Raw genomic sequence first — 21,434 nt, forward strand, 5'->3', positions numbered from 1 at the left:
ATTTGAACAAAAAAAAAAGATTTTTGCTTGTTCTGTTTTCTTGCAGGTTACAGAGATGTAAAGGTTAGTTTCCCAGTAAAGAGTTGTATTGACGTTTGAAGAAAGAAGAAATCATTTTAAGAAAAATACTAACCTTTAAGTTTGTATGTTGCACTGCAAATGCATTTACCGACTTCATTGGCTACAATACACTCGTATTCACCAACATCTGCACTATTGAATGAAGAGATTTCCAGGGAAGCAAGAGATTTTTGGTATGTCAGTCTGTACTTTTTACTACTTCGAATTTGTTTCTTATCTTTGTACCAGCTAATTTCAAAAGGTCCAGTACCAGAAACTTCACACTGAAGAGCTGTATTTGATCCTTTTACTATCTCTGCAGGTTCAAGTTTTTTGATGAAAGAAGGGGGTTCTAGAAAAGTATTACATTAGCAGAAAAAGGTTATCATAACTAAAGTATGAGTTTAAGTATAATACCAACCTAGCATTAAGAAGAAACAAACCTTTGACAATAATTTCTGAAGTGCAGCTTTCAGATCCAGCATCATTAAGTGCTTCACAAGTGTAACTTCCGCTGTCTTCTACCTTCATATTGGTAATATCTAGCAGTGCATTGGAGTCATCGAAAGACATTGTATACATATCATTTTGGATGATAGCTGTATTGTTCTTGTACCAAGTCACATGGATTTCAGGTGACCCTTTGATTTTGCACTGTAGATGTGCAGATTCACCCTGTCTTAGCAAATAAGATGGTTCTACCTTTTTCACAAAAGATGGTGGTTCTATAAAAAGAGTTTCAGAAAGAGAAGATGATGAAATAAGATTTTTGTCACAAGTAAAAAGAGACCCAGATAAAAGAGATGGAGCTTGCCATGTTTAGCCATTTGTACGTTATACTTGTTCAGCCACAAATTATTCACACTTGCTTGGTTGTTGTCAGAAAAATCCATACATTCACACTGACATTAACAGACAATACAGACATTAAATTTATGGTGCCAATAGACGACAGGGTAAAGGACGACAAGGTAAAGGGCGTATTATAATCATCCAGCTGCTGAACTGTCTACTCTTGAAGATATCTAGCAGTTAAATACCCTGTACTTACATTCCTAAGTAAAATCTTCAACTGACCTTTTATTGTAAGATGTGTCATGTATTTTATTGTGAAATGTGCTGTGTTTCTTACCTCTTATGGTCACCACTGAAGAAGTTGAGCTACTTCCTGCATCATTGGTTGCTGTACACATATAATTTCCAGAGTCTTTTATCTTAGCCAAAGGTATTTCAAGAGAAGCTACTTTGTCTTCAAAATATATTTTATAGTCCTTCCCAGGAAGAAGCTTGTGACCATCTTTCGTCCAAGATGCTGTTACTTTCCTGTCTTCATCTACTTGGCACTCAAGGCGAATAGTTTTGTTCACAGCAGAACGTAAAGGTTCGAGCTCTTTGATGAAATGTGGCTTGTCCACAACTATTAATTCAGCTTGGCAGGTATCTGTTCCAAATTTGTTTGAAGCTTTGCAAGAGTATGTGCCTTTATCAGCAATGGTAACACTTAAGAATTCTAGAACATGTTTGTTGTTTACAGCTGAAATTTGAAAGTTCTTTGATGGAGAGATAGGAAAGCCATCTTTTTGCCATATGGCATCAATGACTGGTGTGCCTGACACTGTTGCTTGGAATTTAGCTTTCTTACTTACAAAAGAAATAATAGACTCTGGTTTGGTAATAAAAGAAGGAGGAAAGGCTTCTGCAAAAAAGAACAAAGGGTTCAGTATTCTGAAAGTATTTCAAAGACAAATTTCTATATTTGTAATAAAAGAAAATTTTTTTTATCTGTTTTGATGAACCCAGGAATGTTGACCACAATGATCAACATTAAAAGAATATTGATTTGTACAAATTCATTATCAATTGTAATTTATCCTTTTTTTAAGTTTCCCAAAATGTAAAATACATTTTAAGGTGTTACTCTAGATCCCGAAATTCCATCCTCCCCTTGCTAAAAGATACTATTTCTGAAAATATGTCTGGTACTTTAATTATGTTTCAAGAACAAGCTTTCCTCAAAAATGTTTCATATCAATGACTTAGCAATAAAATATTCCCATTAACTAAATACATAGTAGCACTTTAAAGACTGCAAAGACCTCAAAGAAGAATGTGTTTCTATGAAAACCAGTATATAATTAAGCTTGATGTGTCTACTCAAAGTTTGTTTGCTCTAATAATATTACCAATGCTTAAAGTTTTTGTGATGAGACATTGTTGGAATATTATTGCTTCACTTGACCTGTCAAAATACTTCCCAGAAAAAAAGAAGTAATTTGTAAATGTTGTTCCGTTGTCATTTACTCACCAGTTACTTTCAGGGTTGCAGTGGAGCTTACACTACCAAATTGGTTTGAAGCTTTGCAGCTGTATTCGCCACAGTCGATGACTTGAGGTTTTACTACTTCTAGAGTAGAAATGTGGTTTGAAGTCTTTACAGAATATTTGTCACTCTCATAAATTTCCCGTCCGGACTTAAACCATTGGAACTTGATGTCGGGTGCAGGCTCTGTCTCACAAGTGAAGAATGCGGAGTGCCCAACTGCAACTTCTATTGACTCGATCCTCTTTTTCAACACAGGGCCTAAAATGGAAATATTAAGATAAATTAAGTAACTATTTAAAAAAATAAAATGGTAAAAGTAAAATGATTGTAAAGTGAACAATCTATGAAAAGTGATGGTAGAGTGGCTGTGTGGATGAAAGGAAATGGTTAGCAGTGTTCACCATATGACATCACTACGCAACTCTACTACAAAATCATGTGAACATGCATAAGAATGTGATTTATTATGTCACAGGGAAAAATAGCTGAAAATAACAGCATTTAGATTATTATTCCGAAAAGTGATTACTCTGAGGAAATGGAAAATATCACATGTGCTTATAGCATGCAGTCTTCATTTCAATACAGTGATTTAAATAAGAAAATTATGAAATATTAGAATGACAGTGCATTCGTATAGAGTTGTAGAACTGTGAATTATGCAATACACCATTTTGTGGATATGGGGATGAAGGGTACAAACAATTAGGGTTAGATTTATTTTAGATTAGTGAATTACTAAGTAAATTACCTTTACTCAAAGTTATCGAAGGCTGTTCATATATAAAACTTTGTAAATTTACTAGGTTTAGAATTTTTTTTAGAAGATTGGAAAGTTTTTCTAAGAGTTGTCTACCTTAGACAACCCATACTAGATTATACTACTCTAACTCCTTTGTGATCTACTAATAAAATGTACTTAAGGCATAAAGGCATCTATAAAAATCAAAGACACCAATGAGATCCTTCATAAAAATGGGGAGTTACTAATAGAATACCCTTCCCACCTCATTATAATTCAGTCTTGGAGACCCAAAGTTGTTTCCTAAACTAGACATCCCTTTTCCCATCCCACATACTACTTTTACTATTTCACAAAATCAAACATCAAATATATGAAAATAATTATACTAAGATATAACAAAACAAAATTTAAAAATAAAGAAAGTGATTTGACTGGTTGTTATAAAAGATACTGATGCTTTTTAGAATAGTTTTTCTGCATGTGAGCCAATATGATTTTTACAACAACTTTATTTCACTGTCTCATTTGTGATGATTCTGAACACTACTAGCCAAGATGAAAAATATTTTTTATTTGGACACAGTTCTCTTCTAAAATGGAAAGTTATATTTCTTAAACAGCTTTTGATAATCTCTCATATTATAAACAGCTCACAAATTATTTGGAAAATGTAATGTTAATAAAATTAATATAGATATTATTGATCCACAAAAAAATTTTGTTTTAGTATTTAATAAGGCTGAACATTTTTTGTATTAGATTTTTTCCATTTTTCACCACAATTAAAACAGCCCACTTATGGGGCAACATTTGTTTTCAATTAAGTTTTCTTAGCTTAATAAAAAGTATATTTGTAAGGGAAATAACTCAGCCTTAGATTAGATAATTAATAACTAAGCACTTGAAAATAAGTACAGTATTAATTTTTAAGGAGTTTTTATTAATTTTAGTTCATGAAAAATGGCTAGGGACAAGCCAGGAGTTTAATATTGTAGATTGTTAGGTGAAATAGTATAGGTAATGGCAACAGATACAAATTGTAATTCATGTTGTCCTCCTATACCATAAGGTATACTATTAAAGTTAGCAAAAAGTGTTATTTAATTATCCCCATGATCCAACCTCTTTTAACTACTGTGAGATTCGCTGATGTTGTTGCTTTGCCAGCCTCATTCAAAGCCTCACACGTGTACTCTCCTTGGTGTGAATCCTTGTGTATTTTCTTGATTACTAATGTATAGATATCATTACTTTCTGAACAAATGAACTCTATGCCTGAAGACAACAATCTACCCATGAAGTACCAGTTCACAGACTTAGCATTGGATATAGTTGCTTTAAAAGTAACAGATCTACCCTCATCAGCATCAATATCTATTAAACTCTGCTTGATTAATGGAGTATTTTCTTCATATTTCTCCCCAGGTTTTTCTAATTTCTTTACTATTTCCACTTGTCCCTGAAATGACATTGTTGAAGACATAACCTCATCTGTGTAATAAGCTGCACCCACGTCTTTTATATCAGTGTTAACCAAAACAATGTTTTGGGTTTCTTTAGGAGATATATGTTCAAAGTCTCCTGCCTCTGTCAATATATAAAGCTGCCTGATTTCTACATTGTCTGCGGCAGTTCCAAATTTCTCTTGTTTTTCACATTCCAAACTTTTCTTTTCTTCACAAATTACAGCCCGTAATGCAGCATTTAATTCAGACTTAAGGTCAGCCCTTTGAGTATATATATTAGGAAGTGACAAAGTAATTTCTTCAGTGGGAAAGTTGGTTGCTGTGATTATACATGTGCATAAGGTGTGATTTGATTCTTTGATTACTCGCATATTTCTAACTTGAATATCTTCCAAATTTTTCAGATATTCTGCTGATAAGATATGACTTTTATTTTGTGATACGGCATATAAGGCACTTTTAACATGGCCTTTAATGTCAAGACTAAAACTTTTCGGACTTTCAGAAATAAGAAGCTCTTTAGTATACATTTCGAGATCAAATACCTCAGGAGCACCCATAGGCTGATGTACTTGAATCTCCACAGTTAAATTTTCTGCTTCTGCCTTCTCTATCATCTTTACATTTTCTTCCTGTATTAAATGTTTTTCTTCCAGATTTAAAGGTTGTCGTATTGACTGTCCTTCCTGGATTCTTGAAGCATAATCTTGCTGAGCTTCATCTAAAACTTTAACACTCTCTGTTGTAATACCATGATTCTCAACAGAATACACTTCTAAGGGAAATGTAAATTCATTAAAAATTTTACAAGTATACATATCAGTGTCTGGCACAGTATTGTCATGAGCCTCATCAATAGTTCTACTTTCATCTGTAGTGCATAGTTGCATAACCGACTGGTAGTCTTCTTTCTGTAGGCTACCTCTTTGCTCCTTTTGTGGTATCAGTTGATCTTCTTTCGGAAGTAGAATAAAGTCTTCCACAACATTAGCTAATTTCAGTTGTTCATGTTCCAAAACACTGATGGGCTTTAGAGTTTCAGGACTTGTCTGTAGATTTTGCACAGATTCCGCTGAAAGAAGACTTTTATCTTCAATAGTCAAACAGCAATTGTAGCTTTTCTCCATTTTGTTTAATGCAGTTTGTGATCTGGGATCTATAAGGGTAGCTTGTTCTTCTTTGGGTAATACTAATTTGGCTTGTATTGTCTGTAGATGTAAAAGTGGTAATTGTTCTTTTGAAAAGCTCAACGTTATTTCCTCACTAACAGATTCTATGTGACCTGTATTTAAACATAGAACTGGAAGTTTTTCATCAGACAATGAGGAAAGTAGAGGAATTAGACTTTTGGTGAGCTCTGCTTGGTCTTCAGATGGAGCATCAAAGCAGAAAGGTTCTTCACTTCTTAGTTGTGCTTGGGAATCTGTAACTTGTACATTAATAGGTGGTTTCTGTTCTGCTTGAAACTCAACACTGCTTCCATCTTTACTCTCTGAAATTGGTGATGCGAATTCACACGGAATCTGTTTTCTTTCTTCGGAAATTGAACTGCTTGATAAAAATGTTTCTTTCATATGAAAAGCTTTAAAGCCTTCACTTTCTTCGTAAGGAAGTTCTTGCTCCTTCATCATGGTATTTTTTGAATCTGTTATTGAGATTACTAAAGGATCTATCAATACTGTCTCTACTCTTGTAGGTAGATGTACCAAGTCTATCTCCTTAAGTTGTGGACTATCTTGTCTAAGCAACTGTCCCTCATCAAATTCTGCATTGTGAATTTGCACCATCTGCTTTGCATCACTGGACATTATATGTTTTGCTTCGGCTGTAACTGCAATATACTTTGTTTTTTCCTCGCTTTTCACTTCTGCATTGTCTGTTTTAGGGTGAATATCTTGGAATTCAGATTCCTTATGTGTTGATGTTATTTCCTCAGTAACAGATAATTGTAGGGGTTGGATTTGTGAGCTAGCTAACTCTTTGATGTCAGGACTTAAAATCTGTTTATCCTGCTGCTCGATTACATTTTCTGAAACTACAGAAGCAGTTAAAGGGATTAGTTCATTCTCCTTAGACTCATTACATACAGCTTGATGTTCTATAGCTAGTAATTCTTGTACTGTATCAACCTCTTCTCTTTCTGCAGAGTGTTTTCCTTCAATGCTAATGGTATACAGCATTGTGTCATGCTCCTGCAGTCCAGCCCAGGCATCACCGGTTAGATTAACAGCATATAATCGTGTTTCTGTGGTTTCCTGAATAGATGATTTCTTGTAAGACTTTGTAGCTTTCATGAGTGGCTCTTTAATAACCGCACTTAAAGCTTTGTCTACTGTAACTTCATCTCTATTCTTGCTGCCTGACAACTCATGTAACTCCAGTTTTGCATCAATTTGTTTTCTAATGTCTATGCTGTGTACTGTGAGGTATGAGCTACACATAGTCTCACCTTGGTCATTAGTAGCAATACATGTATATTCCCCCTCATTATCTTTATCCACATATGGAATGATGCAACTGTATTCACTTCCATCATATACAAATTTGTAGGTCTCACAAGAATTTAACATGTTTCCATTATGCATCCACTGAATTTTTGGTTTGGGGAACCCACTAATTATTACTGATAATTTGACTACATCTCCTACCCTAGCCTCCACTGATGACAGCTGCTTTATGAAGACTGGAAAACTAGCTTCTTTTTTAATCTCTAGTTTACTTGCATATAATGAAGATTCAGGCATAGATTCAAGAGTTCTAACATTAGTGTTTTTTAAATGCAGGTTGCTTTTGTAGGTTTCTGTTGTCTCCTCCTCTGTAGATATTACAAAAGAACTAGTCATGTCTGCACAGAAAAAGAAGTTAATAGTACTATATTAATAATATATTACTGTATATCTGACACTAAACTATTAATTGCTCTCTGATTTCAGATTTTAATATGTCCCTATTTTTTACTTAATTCAATGCACACTTAAACATACATTAAAAATCACATTCAATGTACTACATGCAGCATGAAGATAAAAAAAAAGAAATTTCAAGAATAAAACAAACCTTAATTTAATTACTAGCAACCAACAATTGACATGTGAATCATTATTAATTTTTGGTCTACTGTATATAAAACATAATGTTAGAAAAGTTGCCATTAAAGTTCACCATACACATTAGACTCAGCCCACACCTATCCCTCCTGACTCCCTCATACACAAGAACGCTGGACTTGGCTGGGAGTTAATGTTTTCTCTATGAGAGAGCCACTGCCTGATTCTTCCTCAAGAAGAAAAATAATTGACTGCTGATATTTAGCAAGCCAAATATTTTTCTTCTCTGGGATCATCAGTCAAGGGAAAGTTGTGAGGTCCCCATAGACATTAGACTAATTTCAAATCTCGCCGATATTGGCGAGTTTGGATAACTTTTTTGTAGTGTGTATGGAAGCATGCAGACTCATCACTCTATAACATACAGTTTGGACACCCCTGGTCAAAATTAGTGTTATTGTGAACAATTAAACAAGTTGAAGGTGAAATTATCTTTAAAAGGGCTAAATTTAAAGAAGACACGTGTGACGGTGTGTGCGACAGAGCATGAAGGAACACCAGGCCAAAGATCAATCCAACAGGATTTATTGAGACAGGGAGCATAGAACATAAAATATCAATAGCGTCTCTTAGAGTCCACAATGAGTTCACACCAAGAGAGAAACAGTTCCGGGGGCGCCACCCAGTAATCCGATACCAGGGAAAAGACAAAATATTCCTGGGATGAGTTGAATGGATCCAACAGATGAGGGACATAACATCATTCCATGTGGCAGCTTTTAACTCTCCACACATGGGCACTAGGATCTCGCCTCAGCATAAGATCCTAGCCCCTGGTCCATCAACACCCAACTGCCTGGGCCAAACATGTGTCTATTGTTCTGTGTCCTGGGATCCACCCCTCCATGGGGAAGGGCTCCCACCTACTTTTCACTATGTGGCTAACTTAAGGAGATTCCAGAAGCAACATGTTTGTATTGGATAAGTCCCATGCTGAGGAGAATAAAGACAGACTCCCCCACTGGTTGTTGACTCAGACCTGATTACATTGCAGTCCAGGGACACAGGCTGGGGGAGGGACACGCTGTTACAACATGTCCTTTATATTTTAGGCAAAAAAGTTTTCATCTTTTACATTTAAAAATTACAAAAAGGAAAATGAGCCAATATAAAAGTTTGAACACCTATGTAAATTTGTGTGCTCGGATAACTTTGACCAAGGTTTCAGATCTTAATTAGACTGTTAGAGTTATGGCTTGATCCCTATTATCATTAGGAAAGGCCAGGCGATGCAAATTTCCCAGCTTTATAAAAACTCAGCCTCCTCTAACCTTGTGCCAAAAAACAGGAGCCATGGATTCTTCTAAGCAGCTGCCTAGCACTCTGAAAATGAAAATGTTGGAGGACAGCAAAGCAGGAGAAGGCTATGAGAAGCTAGCAAAGCATTTTCAAGTTGCACTTTCCTCAGTTTGAAATGTATTTAAGAAATGGCAATTAACAGGATTAGCGGAGGTCAAAATGAAGTCTGGACGAACGAGCAAAATTTCAGCAAGAACCACTTGTAGGATTGCTAGAGAGGCAAATCAGAACCCCCGCTTCACTGCAAAAGGCTTTTAGAATGATTTAGCAGACTCTAGAGTCATGGTACATTGTTCTACTGTTCAGAAACACCTGCACAAATATGGCATTCATGGAAGAGACATCACAAGACAACCTCTCCTGTGTCCATAAAATTCAGCATTAAAAATATTCAAAAGAAAATCTTAACAAGCCTGATGCATTTTAGAAGCAAATCCTGAGGATCAATGAAGTTAAAATAGAATTATTTGGCCACAATGATCAAAGATATGTGTGGAGAAAAAAGGGCACAGAATTTCAGGAAAAGAACACCTCGCCAACCATTAAGCATGGAGGTGGATCAATCATACTTTGGGAATGTATTGTAGCCAATAGCATGGGGAACATTTTACTGGTAGAGGGAAGAATGAATTCAATGAAATTTCAACAAGTTATTGATGCAAACATAACACCATCTGTAAAAAAGTTGAAGTTGAAAGAGGATGGCTTCTACAAATGGATAATGATCCTAAACACACATTACAATCCACAATAGACTGTCTCAAAAGGCACAACCTGAAGGTTTTACCATGGCCCTAACAGTCCCATGATCTGAACATTATTGAAAATCTGTGGCTACACCTCAAAATAGAAGTACATGCAAGACAACCCAGGAATCTCACAGAACTGGAAGGTTTTTCCAAGGAAGAATGGATGAAAATCACTCAAAGAAGAATTGAAAGACTTGGATGGCTACAAAAAGTGTTTGCAAACTGTGATACTTGTAAAAAAGTGCTACTAGGTACTAACCATGCAGGGTGCCCAGACTTTTGCATCACCTCATTTTCCTTTTTGCAATTTTTAAAATATAAAAGATGAATATATATATATGCATACTGTATATATATATATTTGCCTAAAATACAAAGTTAATGTGTTATCTTTAACTTTAGGCCTTTTAGAGATTCTTTCATCTTCAACTTGCTTAATTGTTTACAATAACAGTAATTATGACCAGGGGTGCTCAAACTTTTACATGCCACTGTGGATGTTGATTTTTGTAACTTGCCATCTCTACCACATTACTGATGAGAAAAATCAGAGGGTTTTTTTTTTACACACTTTGATAAATATAAAAGAACATAAAAATGTAATATTTCCATTTCCGATCAAAAGGGAAACTTTGAAAGCAAAAAAACACAAATAATAATAGAAACATTAAATTAAGTTTAATTTCACAATTAAGTTAAATATAAACATTCTGTCCAGTTTGGGCAACTCATGTTTAATGTTACATGTTCAATTTTATTGATGAGGGAAGTGTCCTAAAGCATCCATTTTAGATTTACACAACGTTCAATGAAAAGCATGGGCCGTTTAAAATAAAAAAAATGGGAATACTTCCCTAAGCAATAACAACTTATCGGCATAAGCGATCCTATGGAGTGAATACATTTCCTTGTAGTGAGTGGGATGTCAAGAAGGGACCATGTTCAAATGTATTAATTTCTGCAAACATGGTTGGCATATGCACAGGAGATTTAAAAAGGCAAATTAACCCATTGAATCGTTAGTTCTGCTTTGCTGAAATTTGGCAAATGCATTTCTGACAGACTTCTTATTAATACCTACCAATTTGTCAGCATTTGTTATCACAATACTTTAGGATGCAATATGTAGTAAGGCGACATGCTACAACTATCAGAAACTTGAATATCATATAGCAATTCTCTGCAAATGTAGATTCTAAATTCTACCTTTTTATTAACTTACAAAAAAGATTAGCAACTCTGTAAATAATTAGCTTTATTATTTTGTATAAAATTCAAAATATCTGGCTCTGTCAGCTTAATAAATAAAGGCAGCATATTAAAGCACGAAGTAGTCAAAATGGCACAAAAAATGTGGTGGCATTTGTTAACTAAGAGCGCTGAAATAATACATCGGAGACAAAATCTGGTTAATTTCTGAGGAGTGGTTAATACAATGTTGGGAATGCGTAGTATGGACCTGTACCAATAATATTCCGCCCTTACTACATACTTCATATTGAATTTTATGGTCCACTTTTGTAAAATATTATGTCTTTAAAAACTGGGGCAAAATCAATAAAGCAAATTGATTTACAGAGTAACTTTTTTTTATGTAGACTTAGAACCACAGATCTCTTTATGCAACGCTTATGCTTTGGAAAGGATTGAGTTAAATATTCTATCCTTGCAGTCAGTGCTGTAAATAGGCTTATTAATCTGCATTAATAAATTGTTTTAAATATTTCCTTTCCAGAGGACACAACTTATGGAGAACAGAATACGGAAAAAATATTTTAAATTAAGAGTTTTCAATTGGCAGTTTAAAAAATACAAAAACACACAAAATTTTCCCCATACTTTTCTTAACATTTTATTAAATTAACGTAATAGTACAATGAACAACGGAACAGTTGAATACATTGAAAATGTTTGCCATATTGTATTTTTATTGTACATTTTGCTTGTTTTTGGTAACTATGTCATTGGAAGGCAAATATTATTCTTTAACAAAAGGTACATCCTCATATTATTCTAATCATAAAATTGCTTGCCATACTTACAACAGACTATATCACAATAGTAGCTTCAAAGAAATTACATTTGTATTTATGAAATGTGATGGTAGAAATATAGACTTACTCTGCAATACTCAAGATGATGTTAAGATAACTTGCAACTTTTTGGGAATTCAATGTCAACCATTCAACTAAAATACATTTTGCGATTTTACTTTAAGAATAACAAAAACCCATAAATTGGTTGTGAATTGATTCCAACATGCATCCAATTAAAGGGTATTCTCAAGTTTGGAAAGGATCTTTTATTCATTGGATAGGAAATAAGTAAATTCATTGGATAGGAACGGCCATGATCCCCAGGACTATAGCTCTGAAGAACAATGCGTGAATGGACTGTTGGTCAATGAAGCACATTGCTGCCCCGTTAATTCTTATGGGAGTGACGATGACAGGTCCCATTAAGAATGAAAGGTACAGGAGTGCGAATACACGATCACTGCTCCATTCACACAAGTCTCTGGTTCTCGGTATTGGTGAGGATCCCATAGGTTAGACAACCAATGATCGGTAAGTCATTCCCTACCCTATAGATGGGATAACTTTCAAATTGATGGTAAAGATTAATAATAGTTACATGGCAGGCCAAGATACAATATATTTAAAACATCCAATTGCTTTTTTAAACATATTAATCAGTCAATAAATACAACCTTAGTTGCATTATTACTAAATATAATGATATGAATGAAGTTAACAATGTAAGGTATATATGTATGTAGAGTTTATATACTGTATGTGATGTGTAAAGATGGAAATATTCACTGATAATGCTGCTAAAATGTTTTCAAATGTGCTGTAAAATAATACACAGAAAAATAAAAAAGTTTATATTATATAGGTACTTTTATTTTATGACTACAATGCTTAATTATCAAACGCTTACATCCTCATTTGAACATTATCATAGGAAGTTATACAGCCTAAAGAAACTCTGACCAATGCAAAATCAAAGATGGCCGAACACAAAATTGTATCCTAAAAGGACATTATATATTACCATTACCAGTTCTTAACATGTTATGAATATTTACACTGAAAACACAAACTTTCTAACAGACCACAGTTTAGCATCAAAGCTTACAGTAAAGAATACATATGGCAAAATGGCAGTGATCATTTATTTGACATTATTTGTCATCAAGTTTTGTAGAGTGCAAAATTATCACCTTGGAAGAAAAACGTGTTTGTCACTATATGCTATTGCTTTATTATAAGCGATGCAATTGTTTCTGCAGTTCCTTCTTTGTTTGTAGCCAAACATTTGTATTGGCCTTCGTCACCAGCATCAACATTATCTATTGTTAACTGATGACAGCCATTTTGATCCTCTTCAAGTACATACTTTTCCCCTTGAACCAAACTATCATCTTTATACCAACAGACATCAGGTACAGGGGTGCCATCAACTACACATTTGAAATTAGCTTTTGTCCCTAGTGATGCTGTTGAGTCCAGAATTGGGATTAAGAAATTTGGAGGGGATTGCGTAACTTGAAACTCAAAGCAACAACTTTCAGAACCTTTAGCATTAAATTGTATAGCTTCCTCTGAAGAAGGCTTATCAAAAACTTCAAATTGTATATTTAAGCAGTTCTCATTTCCTTCTTCGCATTCACTTCCAGTGATAGCAATCAGCTCAACAGCTTTATTCGCTTCATTATCACTCTGAAACTCAAACTCAACTTCTATTTCTTCTTCATTCTCATTTAAAATGTTTTGTTCTATTGTTTCTTCAAATCCTTGAGTTGTGCATTCCGCACCCACTAAAGGAAAATCAATGGATTCCTTAATTTCATCTTTAGCAGCATCTGCGATGGTAACAGCTAACAAAGCTCTGCAAGATACCTCTCCATAACTGTTTTCTGCTTTGCAAATATATGTTGCTGCATCAGACATGTTCACATCACATATCGCAAGACTTTGCTTCTCTCTTTCTTCTTTTATAACAAATTTTGTTGAATCTGATGTTATGCATTCACTTTCTTTGAACCATTTAATAGTTGGTGTGGGCATACCATTTACAGAGCAATGAAATTCTGCATCTGATCCTGGTGCTACATTCAAATCAGAAATGTGCTCGTGAAATTGTGGTGGTTTTTCAGTTACTTCAAAGTTTATCTTAACATCATCAGTATCTTTTGATTCACTCCCTGTATTTTGATCATCAAAAGCCAAAGGAAGTACATCAAGGGAAATTACCATGCTTTTACTTTCAGGGGAAAATTCAGGAATAGTTATGATTTTCACCTGCTTCTCAAAATCTTTAACTTCACTTTCATCCAGTTCAACTTCCAAAAGAATTTCCTGAGGTGAAGGAGACCTTGACATTGTATTTTCCTCCATATCAAACTCCATTACATGCTGATGAGTTACAGGAGGTGGCAAAGCACAAGATTTGCCATCAAGAGGTAAAATGTCCACCTGAGTAAAACTTTTGGCTTCTCCCATAGGGTTCACTGCAATGCAGCTATATTTTCCACCTTCATTAAGTTGTATGTTGTGAATTTCTAGTATATGTACATTGCCTTCTTCTCTTATTTTGATTCTAACATCCTGTTTAAGTATTGCAGAATCTCTGCACCATGTCACAACTGGCGAGGGGCAACCTACAACTTCTGCAGCAAAGCTCAATGTATTATTTTCAAAAATTCGCTTTTTAAGAAATGGTTTAACAAAGGCTGGTGGCTTTTGAACCTCTCTGTCTAAGTATTTTTCATCCCCGTTCCCTACTTTTCCAGTGTTTGTTAAGCCTATTTGTGAAGGGCCAGCAATATCAGAAGACAGACATCGTTCTGTTCCATCAGAGTCCAACATTTGTTGGACTGGTGTAAAGTAACGGTCAGGAGAAGTTGCTGGTGTCAGAAATGCTTCACTTAAAGGAGAGTGAAAATGCTCAGAAGAAGACGGTGGAGTGAAAAATTGTTCAATATCGATAGCTTCGTCACTGAAGATACTGCTGGCTTCAATTGACATCTCAGATTCTGGAGAAAATGGTCGAGCAGACTGATTCTTATAAAATTCATATACAGTATCAAAGGTGACATCTTCAACCTCCAGTGATGTTATCTGTCCAATCTTAAAGTCTCTCTCGTTTTTTACATCTTCTAGTAGTACAGAAGGGGATTGAGTAGTAATCTGTGAGTGAGGTATATTGAATTGAGAAACTTCAATCGTGTTTTCTGAAGTCACGTTTTCAGAAGTGCTTATATCTTCCGTCAGGTAATCATTTCCTTGAATATCCTCTAGATTATTTTCATTCAGATTCATATGCTGCCCACGTTTTTCACACTCAATACTTTCATTGTTCACAATTGACATTAAATAGTCATTACTTATATCTTCACCTTCAAAAATACCAAGGTATGAAATATCTGCAATTTCATTTAAACTTTGTACATCATCTTTTTTAACTAACTTATCCAAATTTAATCGGAATTTGTTGTCTTCTGAGGGTGTTATTACTAGTTGCTCGATTTGTCCAATGTTCTCTTTTTCTGTTCGGTTTGCTTTTTCTGAGTCAATTGATTTTGCCTCTAACGGCTTTGGTTCAGAACATATTACTGGAGTTTTCACCATAGACCGCCGTCTAGGAGGAGGTGTTGGTAATTCCATCTTAACACTAATATTTGCTGACTCATTTAGCAACTGTCTTTGGCCAGTGCTGATTGTTTCAACAAGAGAACTCTTCCGGAAAATAGTTTTATTGTCAGTACCAGATCTACTTTTTACAAAAGAATGCCTTCTCTGAGGCACTACTGGTAGGGCCTTCTTCATGTCTGCTGTCTCTTCACTTACTCTTCTCTGATCAAAAGTTGTACTTTCCACTGGTTTGCTTTCATTGTCAATAGTAGATTTACTTTTAATAAAGGAGCGTCTTCTTTTAGGTACCATAGGCAAATCCTTTCTCGTGGCATCAATGACAAGATCTTTAGGCACAACACCCAGACTTTGTTCTGTAGAATTTTCTTTTGCAGCATCAAGCTTAATTTCAATAGTTTCATTGCTTTTAAACTGTAAAACTGTAGATACTGATTCCTGGTGAACATTTTTATTGTTTGCAATAATAACTGAAAGTGTTAAATTTTGTTCTTCAGTTGATTGTGGAACAGCATCTCTTTCAACTTTTTCATTCTCTATATCCTTAGCAAAACTACTTACAGTGTCATCCAATTCTTTTCTTTCCCTAACAATATCATTCTTGGTGATATCTGTAATATCTGTACCATCATAATTAGAAGAATGTGGACTTTGGACTTTAACCTTTAAGTCTATTTGATCATTGTGAGTGCTTCTTTTCTCAATAATTGTCTTATCGATGCCATGTGTCAGATTATCATTGACTTCTGTATCACATGCAATTAAAGTGGATATGCCTTCAGGTTCTTTCAAACTAACTGATGGAACAACAGGTTGTGCCTCATTTTCTAAAATGGCTTTATCCTCTTTCGAAGTGTCTGTGATGATTTGATGCCATGTCAACTGTGGTTCAGAATCCTCTGATATAATACATTCAAGAACAGGACAAGCCTCTTCTTTAACATCTACTTGAATTTCATTCTCTTGAATAGCTTCCTTTGCTTTACTGGACACATCAAAACCAAAGGTAAACTTGTGTTTGATTTTTTGTTTGTGATTGGTAGTAGACTTTTTCTGTTCAATTTCAACTGTCTGGAAGGTTTCTTCTAATTCTTCAAAATCAGGAACTGGAGTTGGTGCAGTAACTTTAATTTCCACGGGAAATGATAATGATATGTCTGATTTCTGGTGAATTTCATAGCCAACATAGGGGAGCTGAAGACTGAATCTATTACGACCTGTAAGAGACCTTTCTTCAGCATTGGCAAAAAGGGATACAAGTTCCTCATCTTCACCTTCAGTGAAATGTTCAGATATAAGCATCTCACATTTCATTAAGGTTTTATCTTCACTTTGGTCCTGATTTTCTCTACTTTTAACCTTGAGTTTGCCAAATGTTGTGTCAGTTCCATATTGGTTAAATATCACACATGTTATAGAACCAGAATTTTGAGGAAGAACAGTAGAGAATGTTAAAGTGGATTTTGTTTCTGTGGTAAGTATGACCACATCTTCATTTCGGGAAACTGATTTGTCATTATTGTACCAAGAAACAGTTGGTTGAGGATAACCATTGAAAATACATGTAAAAGTGCATGAATCACCTTCACACACTTCCTGAGATTCCATTTCTTTAGTAAACATAGGTGCACTTGGAAACATCTTCTTGTAACCAGTGCTTTCATTAGAATGAAAACTGCCAGACTTAATTACTTTCAAAGCTGGCAATTCTAACTCCACATCTTTTTCCCCAGATTCATCATAAGTGTCAATCAGTAAACTTTTTTCAACATTTAATTCTTGTGGAATTTCTCTGTCTTCGTTATGTGGTAAAAACTCTGGCTTTTCATATACCCGTTCGGAAAAAGTTTTGGCTTGAAAACTTTCTTTATTTTTTAAAGCCTTAACTTTCTCTTGCTGATCAATTAGCAGTGCTTTTGATAAATTTTGTTCAATAACTTTAAATGAACCTGAATATTCTAATTTTGCATATTCATTTACTTCTGCAAATCTAGTATCTTTAACGGATGAGAAATCAGAAACTGGTGTTACTACAGCATTGTCTTCTTCTTTCACTTCAGGAGGTATCTGTGGAATGGTTTTCTCACTGCTGACTGCCTGCTGAAATTTATTAGTAATTGAAGATGACAGGTCAGATTCATGGGAACATTTTGTTTGCTGTAATCCCAATTGGTTTATTTCAGTGAAATTGGGTAATTCTGGCTCATGCCTTTCATAAAGTAAATCTTGACCATCATTGGTATCTTTTCCGACAAGTAATGAGTCCATTTCAGAATAATATTCTTGAACTTTTTCATCTACATTTCCAAACATTTCTTGAAAAGGTTTTTCTTGTTGTTTTGTTTCAAGCCAACTTTGCTTGCTTTCACTGTATTCTAATTTTTCTATGGATGATTCAATCAAATTTGATTTAGGCAGTTCCTGCAAGACATCAGATTTTTTAGTCTCTGAGTATTCAGTCATTGGTAATTCCAAATCCTCTTTTCTAACTTCAGTAGTGCTTATAAATGGTGTACCCAAAGCATCATCTTCCGCACATATGTGTATATTTTGAGTAGACAACTCTTTCTGTTCATGATTCTGTTTGTAGTTTCCCTTAGCTGTATCAGATTCAAGTAGCTTTTCTTTGGCAGTCGCTTCATTGGCTAGTAAGCGCATTAAAGTAGCTTCAGTAGGTTTTTGTAAAATTTTTGATGTAACAGATTTGTTTAGTTGAATTGCTTCAGGTATTACTAGAGCTGGAACTGGTTCATGTATTTTGATGGACTCTTTAATACTCATATCTTTCTCCACTTTCTGCGATACATCACTCATTGTGATGGCATCCTTTTCTGAAATGTCTAGATGACTTTCAACAATAGAAAAAACAACTCCTTCATTCACTGCTGTACTTTTCTCATATAAAGTGTTGTCAATAAGTTCATGAATTTTCTCATGTTCACGCAGACTCAGTTTTTCTTCTATAATCTGCTGTGCAGAAATATATTCTAGTCTACCTTCAGAAGAGGACTGGAAAATTCTAGATTTAACCGGTGTATACATTTCAATTGGTTCAGATGCATCTAACCTACTGTCTTGCATTTGTTTTTGGAGATCACCAGTGACAGTTATTGGCTTACTGGAATTAATTTCCATTACAGGCTTTTGTTTTTCTAGAATATCATCTGAAAGTATCTGGTCTTTATGAATTTCTTCCTGACTAACCTTTACAGATTTGGTAAGGTTATCAAATGCTTCCATTTCTACATCTGTTTTATGTTCCACTTTTGGTGAATATATCTCATCATATGTTCTAGATGTAATGTGTCCAATGGTTTGATTCTTTTCTTGTAATTTAAATTCTCCAGGTAAGAAAGTATGTTCCATCCGGTGTTCATTGTCTTTATTGTCATGACTTTGTAGGCCTGCTACATGCGCAAACTTAGCATATTTAAGATCTTTATTGGAGCTTTTTTTATGCTCTTCTTGCACCATATCTGTATAACTTTGATATGTATTACTAGCCTGAAATGGTCCTTGGCGTATTTTGGATCTGACGGGTTTATTCATTTGAATTGTTTCTTCAAATGTTTCTAGTTTATTCATCGCTTCTTTCTGCATTGATTCCAGAAATGGCTTAGCAGAAAAAGATTCTAATTTTGTTAAGTCTTTAGGTTCTTTATGTGGTTGTACAGGAAAGTTAATATTATCCCTAGGAATTTCATCAGAAGCATCTGCCAAGGTATCATGTATATCCGGAGACTGAAAGAATTTGACTTCACTATGGCTGAATTTCTGTGCTGTTTGACTCACATAACTGATTTCTGAACGATCTTGGAGTACTTTTGATTTGATGGGCTCATTCATTTGTATGGGTTCTGTCAATTCCAAAGTACTATCTATTTCTACTGCGGGATCATTTTTAATGTTAAGCAAAACAATATCAATATTCAAAAAAGGTCTTGTTTGCTCAATTTTGTCTTTCTGCTGATCACACTCAATAATAATTTCATTAAAAGTTCTTTTACCAACTGCACTAATTCTCTCATTATGAATTATCCTAGTTTCATCTTCTGCATTTTTGAGTATAGATGAATCAAAGATGCCGGTTTCTCTTATTTCTTGTGGTTCATTACTTATACCTGGCTCAATTATTTGTGGAATGGAAAAGGGGAGCTCGTTCAGTCCCGCAACTATTTTAGGCTCCCATGGCACATCTAAAAATGAGCTAAATTTATGGGTTTCCTTTTCAAAGTGGAAACTTGTATCACTTTGTAAAGACTCAAGGTCCATATCAGAGTACAAATCAGAAGAGTAAATTGAACTTCTACTTCCTCTTGCACGTTTGAGCTCTCGCAACTTTTGCAACTTTGCTTGTATTTCTTTGTCTAACAATTTATCACTATCCAATTTTTTTCTCCTTTTCCCTTTGCTCTGAGTTTCACCTGAAATAATTTTTTCAAAGCTTATTGTTTTGACAATACCTCTTTTAGGGTACTGGTTTCGCAATATTTGCGTTTCTCGACGTTTATCGTGGGGTGATCCAACACATTTAAGGTCAACTTTTAATTTGCTTTCTCTCTTTTTCTGTACTAATGAATCAATACTTTCATGTGTTTTCTCAGAAAATCTTACAAAATCCAAGTATTTTGGATTTTGCTCTTCCTTCAGTGCTACAAGCAATGATGCAGTACTCTCAGCTGAGCCCTCACTGTTAATAGCAAATATACGATAACTTCCAGAATCTCTGTCTTCTACTTCTTTAATGAACAAACTGCAGAAATGAATGTGCATAGCACTTTCAGTTTTAACCACCCTACGTTTCTCTTTCCCAATAGGCTTATTGTTGTGAAACCATGAAATATTTGGTGCTGGACAGGCCACAAGTTTGCATCGGAAAACAGCAGGCTCTCCTTCTAACACAGATCGAAAAGTCAACTTTTGTGTGAAGGAAGGCTTAATGAACTCAGACCAAGAACCAATCGAAGATGTCCGACTTGCACATCTATTAGAGGAGACAAGTCCTTGATCCAAGTAGTCTTCTGTATCAGAAAAGGCCCCTCTTAAGTCTCTCTGCTTTTCATTCTTCTTTATATCATTGAAGAAAATTTCTAAAGAAAAATGAAATCTGCATTTTAAAAATAGTTCACGTTCTCACATATTTGAATTTAAATTAATTATCTAATTTTTAACTACAATGTTGAATTATGTTTGAATATTTACATATTCATGCTACATAAAGTACAAATCCAGAAAAATATTCACTCACCATATTTGTTCGAATAAACGCAACGCCTTGTTCTTTTTTAAAGATTCTGATGCGAAAATCGTTCGCTGTTTGTTCTTTCTTCCAACTGTAGAAATCTCTTCTTCAACAGACAGGTAAATCTCAACAAATTTTAGGTAATTTTTTTATTCTGTGTGTGCACAGCTGTCCGAAAGTTTTAGTGAGTTTAAAATGTAATATTACTTTCTTACCTGACTTGCAGACAGCAGAATAAACGCCCTTTCTGATCCTTTTGAATGTGAGTAAATAATTTTTGGAAAATAACAAGAAATGGCAACTATCCGTAATATATCTACATATAAATGAGAAGGCGTTTATTCGAACTAATACAGCCGCATACTTAGGATGTTAAGCAGAAAACAGCAAGCAACAATGATAACGTACAGTACTAGATGCCATCTGCAAGCCATGTAAGGTCTTCAAATGCGTTGTTTTTTTAAAAAAAAACAGCATCTTGAAAATTATATTACTGGACACATTTTTTACAGTTTTAGACATTTTTATTAATTCTTTTTCATGCAGAGACGGAAAGCTGTAATAAAATCTTACAGGGAAAATAAACTAAGCTCACTGTAAAAGCCCAAAAACTTTGAAAAAACTTTCATGCACATTTTAAGATCATAGAAAATGTTGATATATTGCCTAGGTAAATCAATAATTTATAACGCATTCACATTTTTCTATAATTATACATATCATAATATTACCTGGTCTTGATTGAAGTTCCACTTTGCATTGCTTTTAGCATTTATACCACTAACA

The 21,434-nt window shown here is 34.6% G+C and overlaps 2 protein-coding genes across 2 annotated transcripts in view; both read right to left on the reverse strand.

The window, feature by feature from the left end:
- The window catches only part of TTN (titin), a 295,687-nt gene that overhangs the window by 200,880 nt on the left and 73,373 nt on the right, over window positions 1-21,434 (reverse strand). The window contains exons 42-45 of the mRNA XM_073577613.1: window positions 2,366-2,641; window positions 1,193-1,756; window positions 504-785; window positions 134-412 (exon numbers count right to left, since the gene is read on the reverse strand). Coding sequence (XP_073433714.1) covers window positions 134-412; window positions 504-785; window positions 1,193-1,756; window positions 2,366-2,641 — 1,401 coding nt within the window. The remainder of the gene's footprint in view (window positions 1-133; window positions 413-503; window positions 786-1,192; window positions 1,757-2,365; window positions 2,642-21,434) is intronic.
- Window positions 11,577-21,420, reverse strand: LOC141091731 (uncharacterized). Its single transcript, XM_073577416.1, has 2 exons — window positions 21,380-21,420; window positions 11,577-20,513 (listed from the first exon to the last, which is right to left on the reverse strand). Exons 1-2 carry the CDS (start codon window positions 21,418-21,420, stop codon window positions 13,007-13,009), a joined length of 7,548 nt encoding a protein of 2,515 aa, XP_073433517.1. The 3' UTR covers window positions 11,577-13,006.

Source organism: Dendrobates tinctorius, unplaced genomic scaffold, assembly GCF_039654945.1.
Source record: "Dendrobates tinctorius isolate UK_male_01 unplaced genomic scaffold, ASM3965494v1 ptg000056l, whole genome shotgun sequence".
Classification (NCBI taxonomy): domain Eukaryota; kingdom Metazoa; phylum Chordata; class Amphibia; order Anura; family Dendrobatidae; genus Dendrobates; species Dendrobates tinctorius.

Excerpts from the sequence above, each read along its gene's own strand:
- LOC141091731 (XM_073577416.1), bottom strand. The coding sequence starts at position 21,420 with ATGCTAAAAGCAATGCAAAGTGGAACTTCAATCAAGACCAG. Across the intron at positions 20,514-21,379 it reads GGAACTTCAATCAAGACCAG|ATTTCATTTTTCTTTAGAAA; the intron begins GTAATATTATGA and ends TTTAAAATGCAG.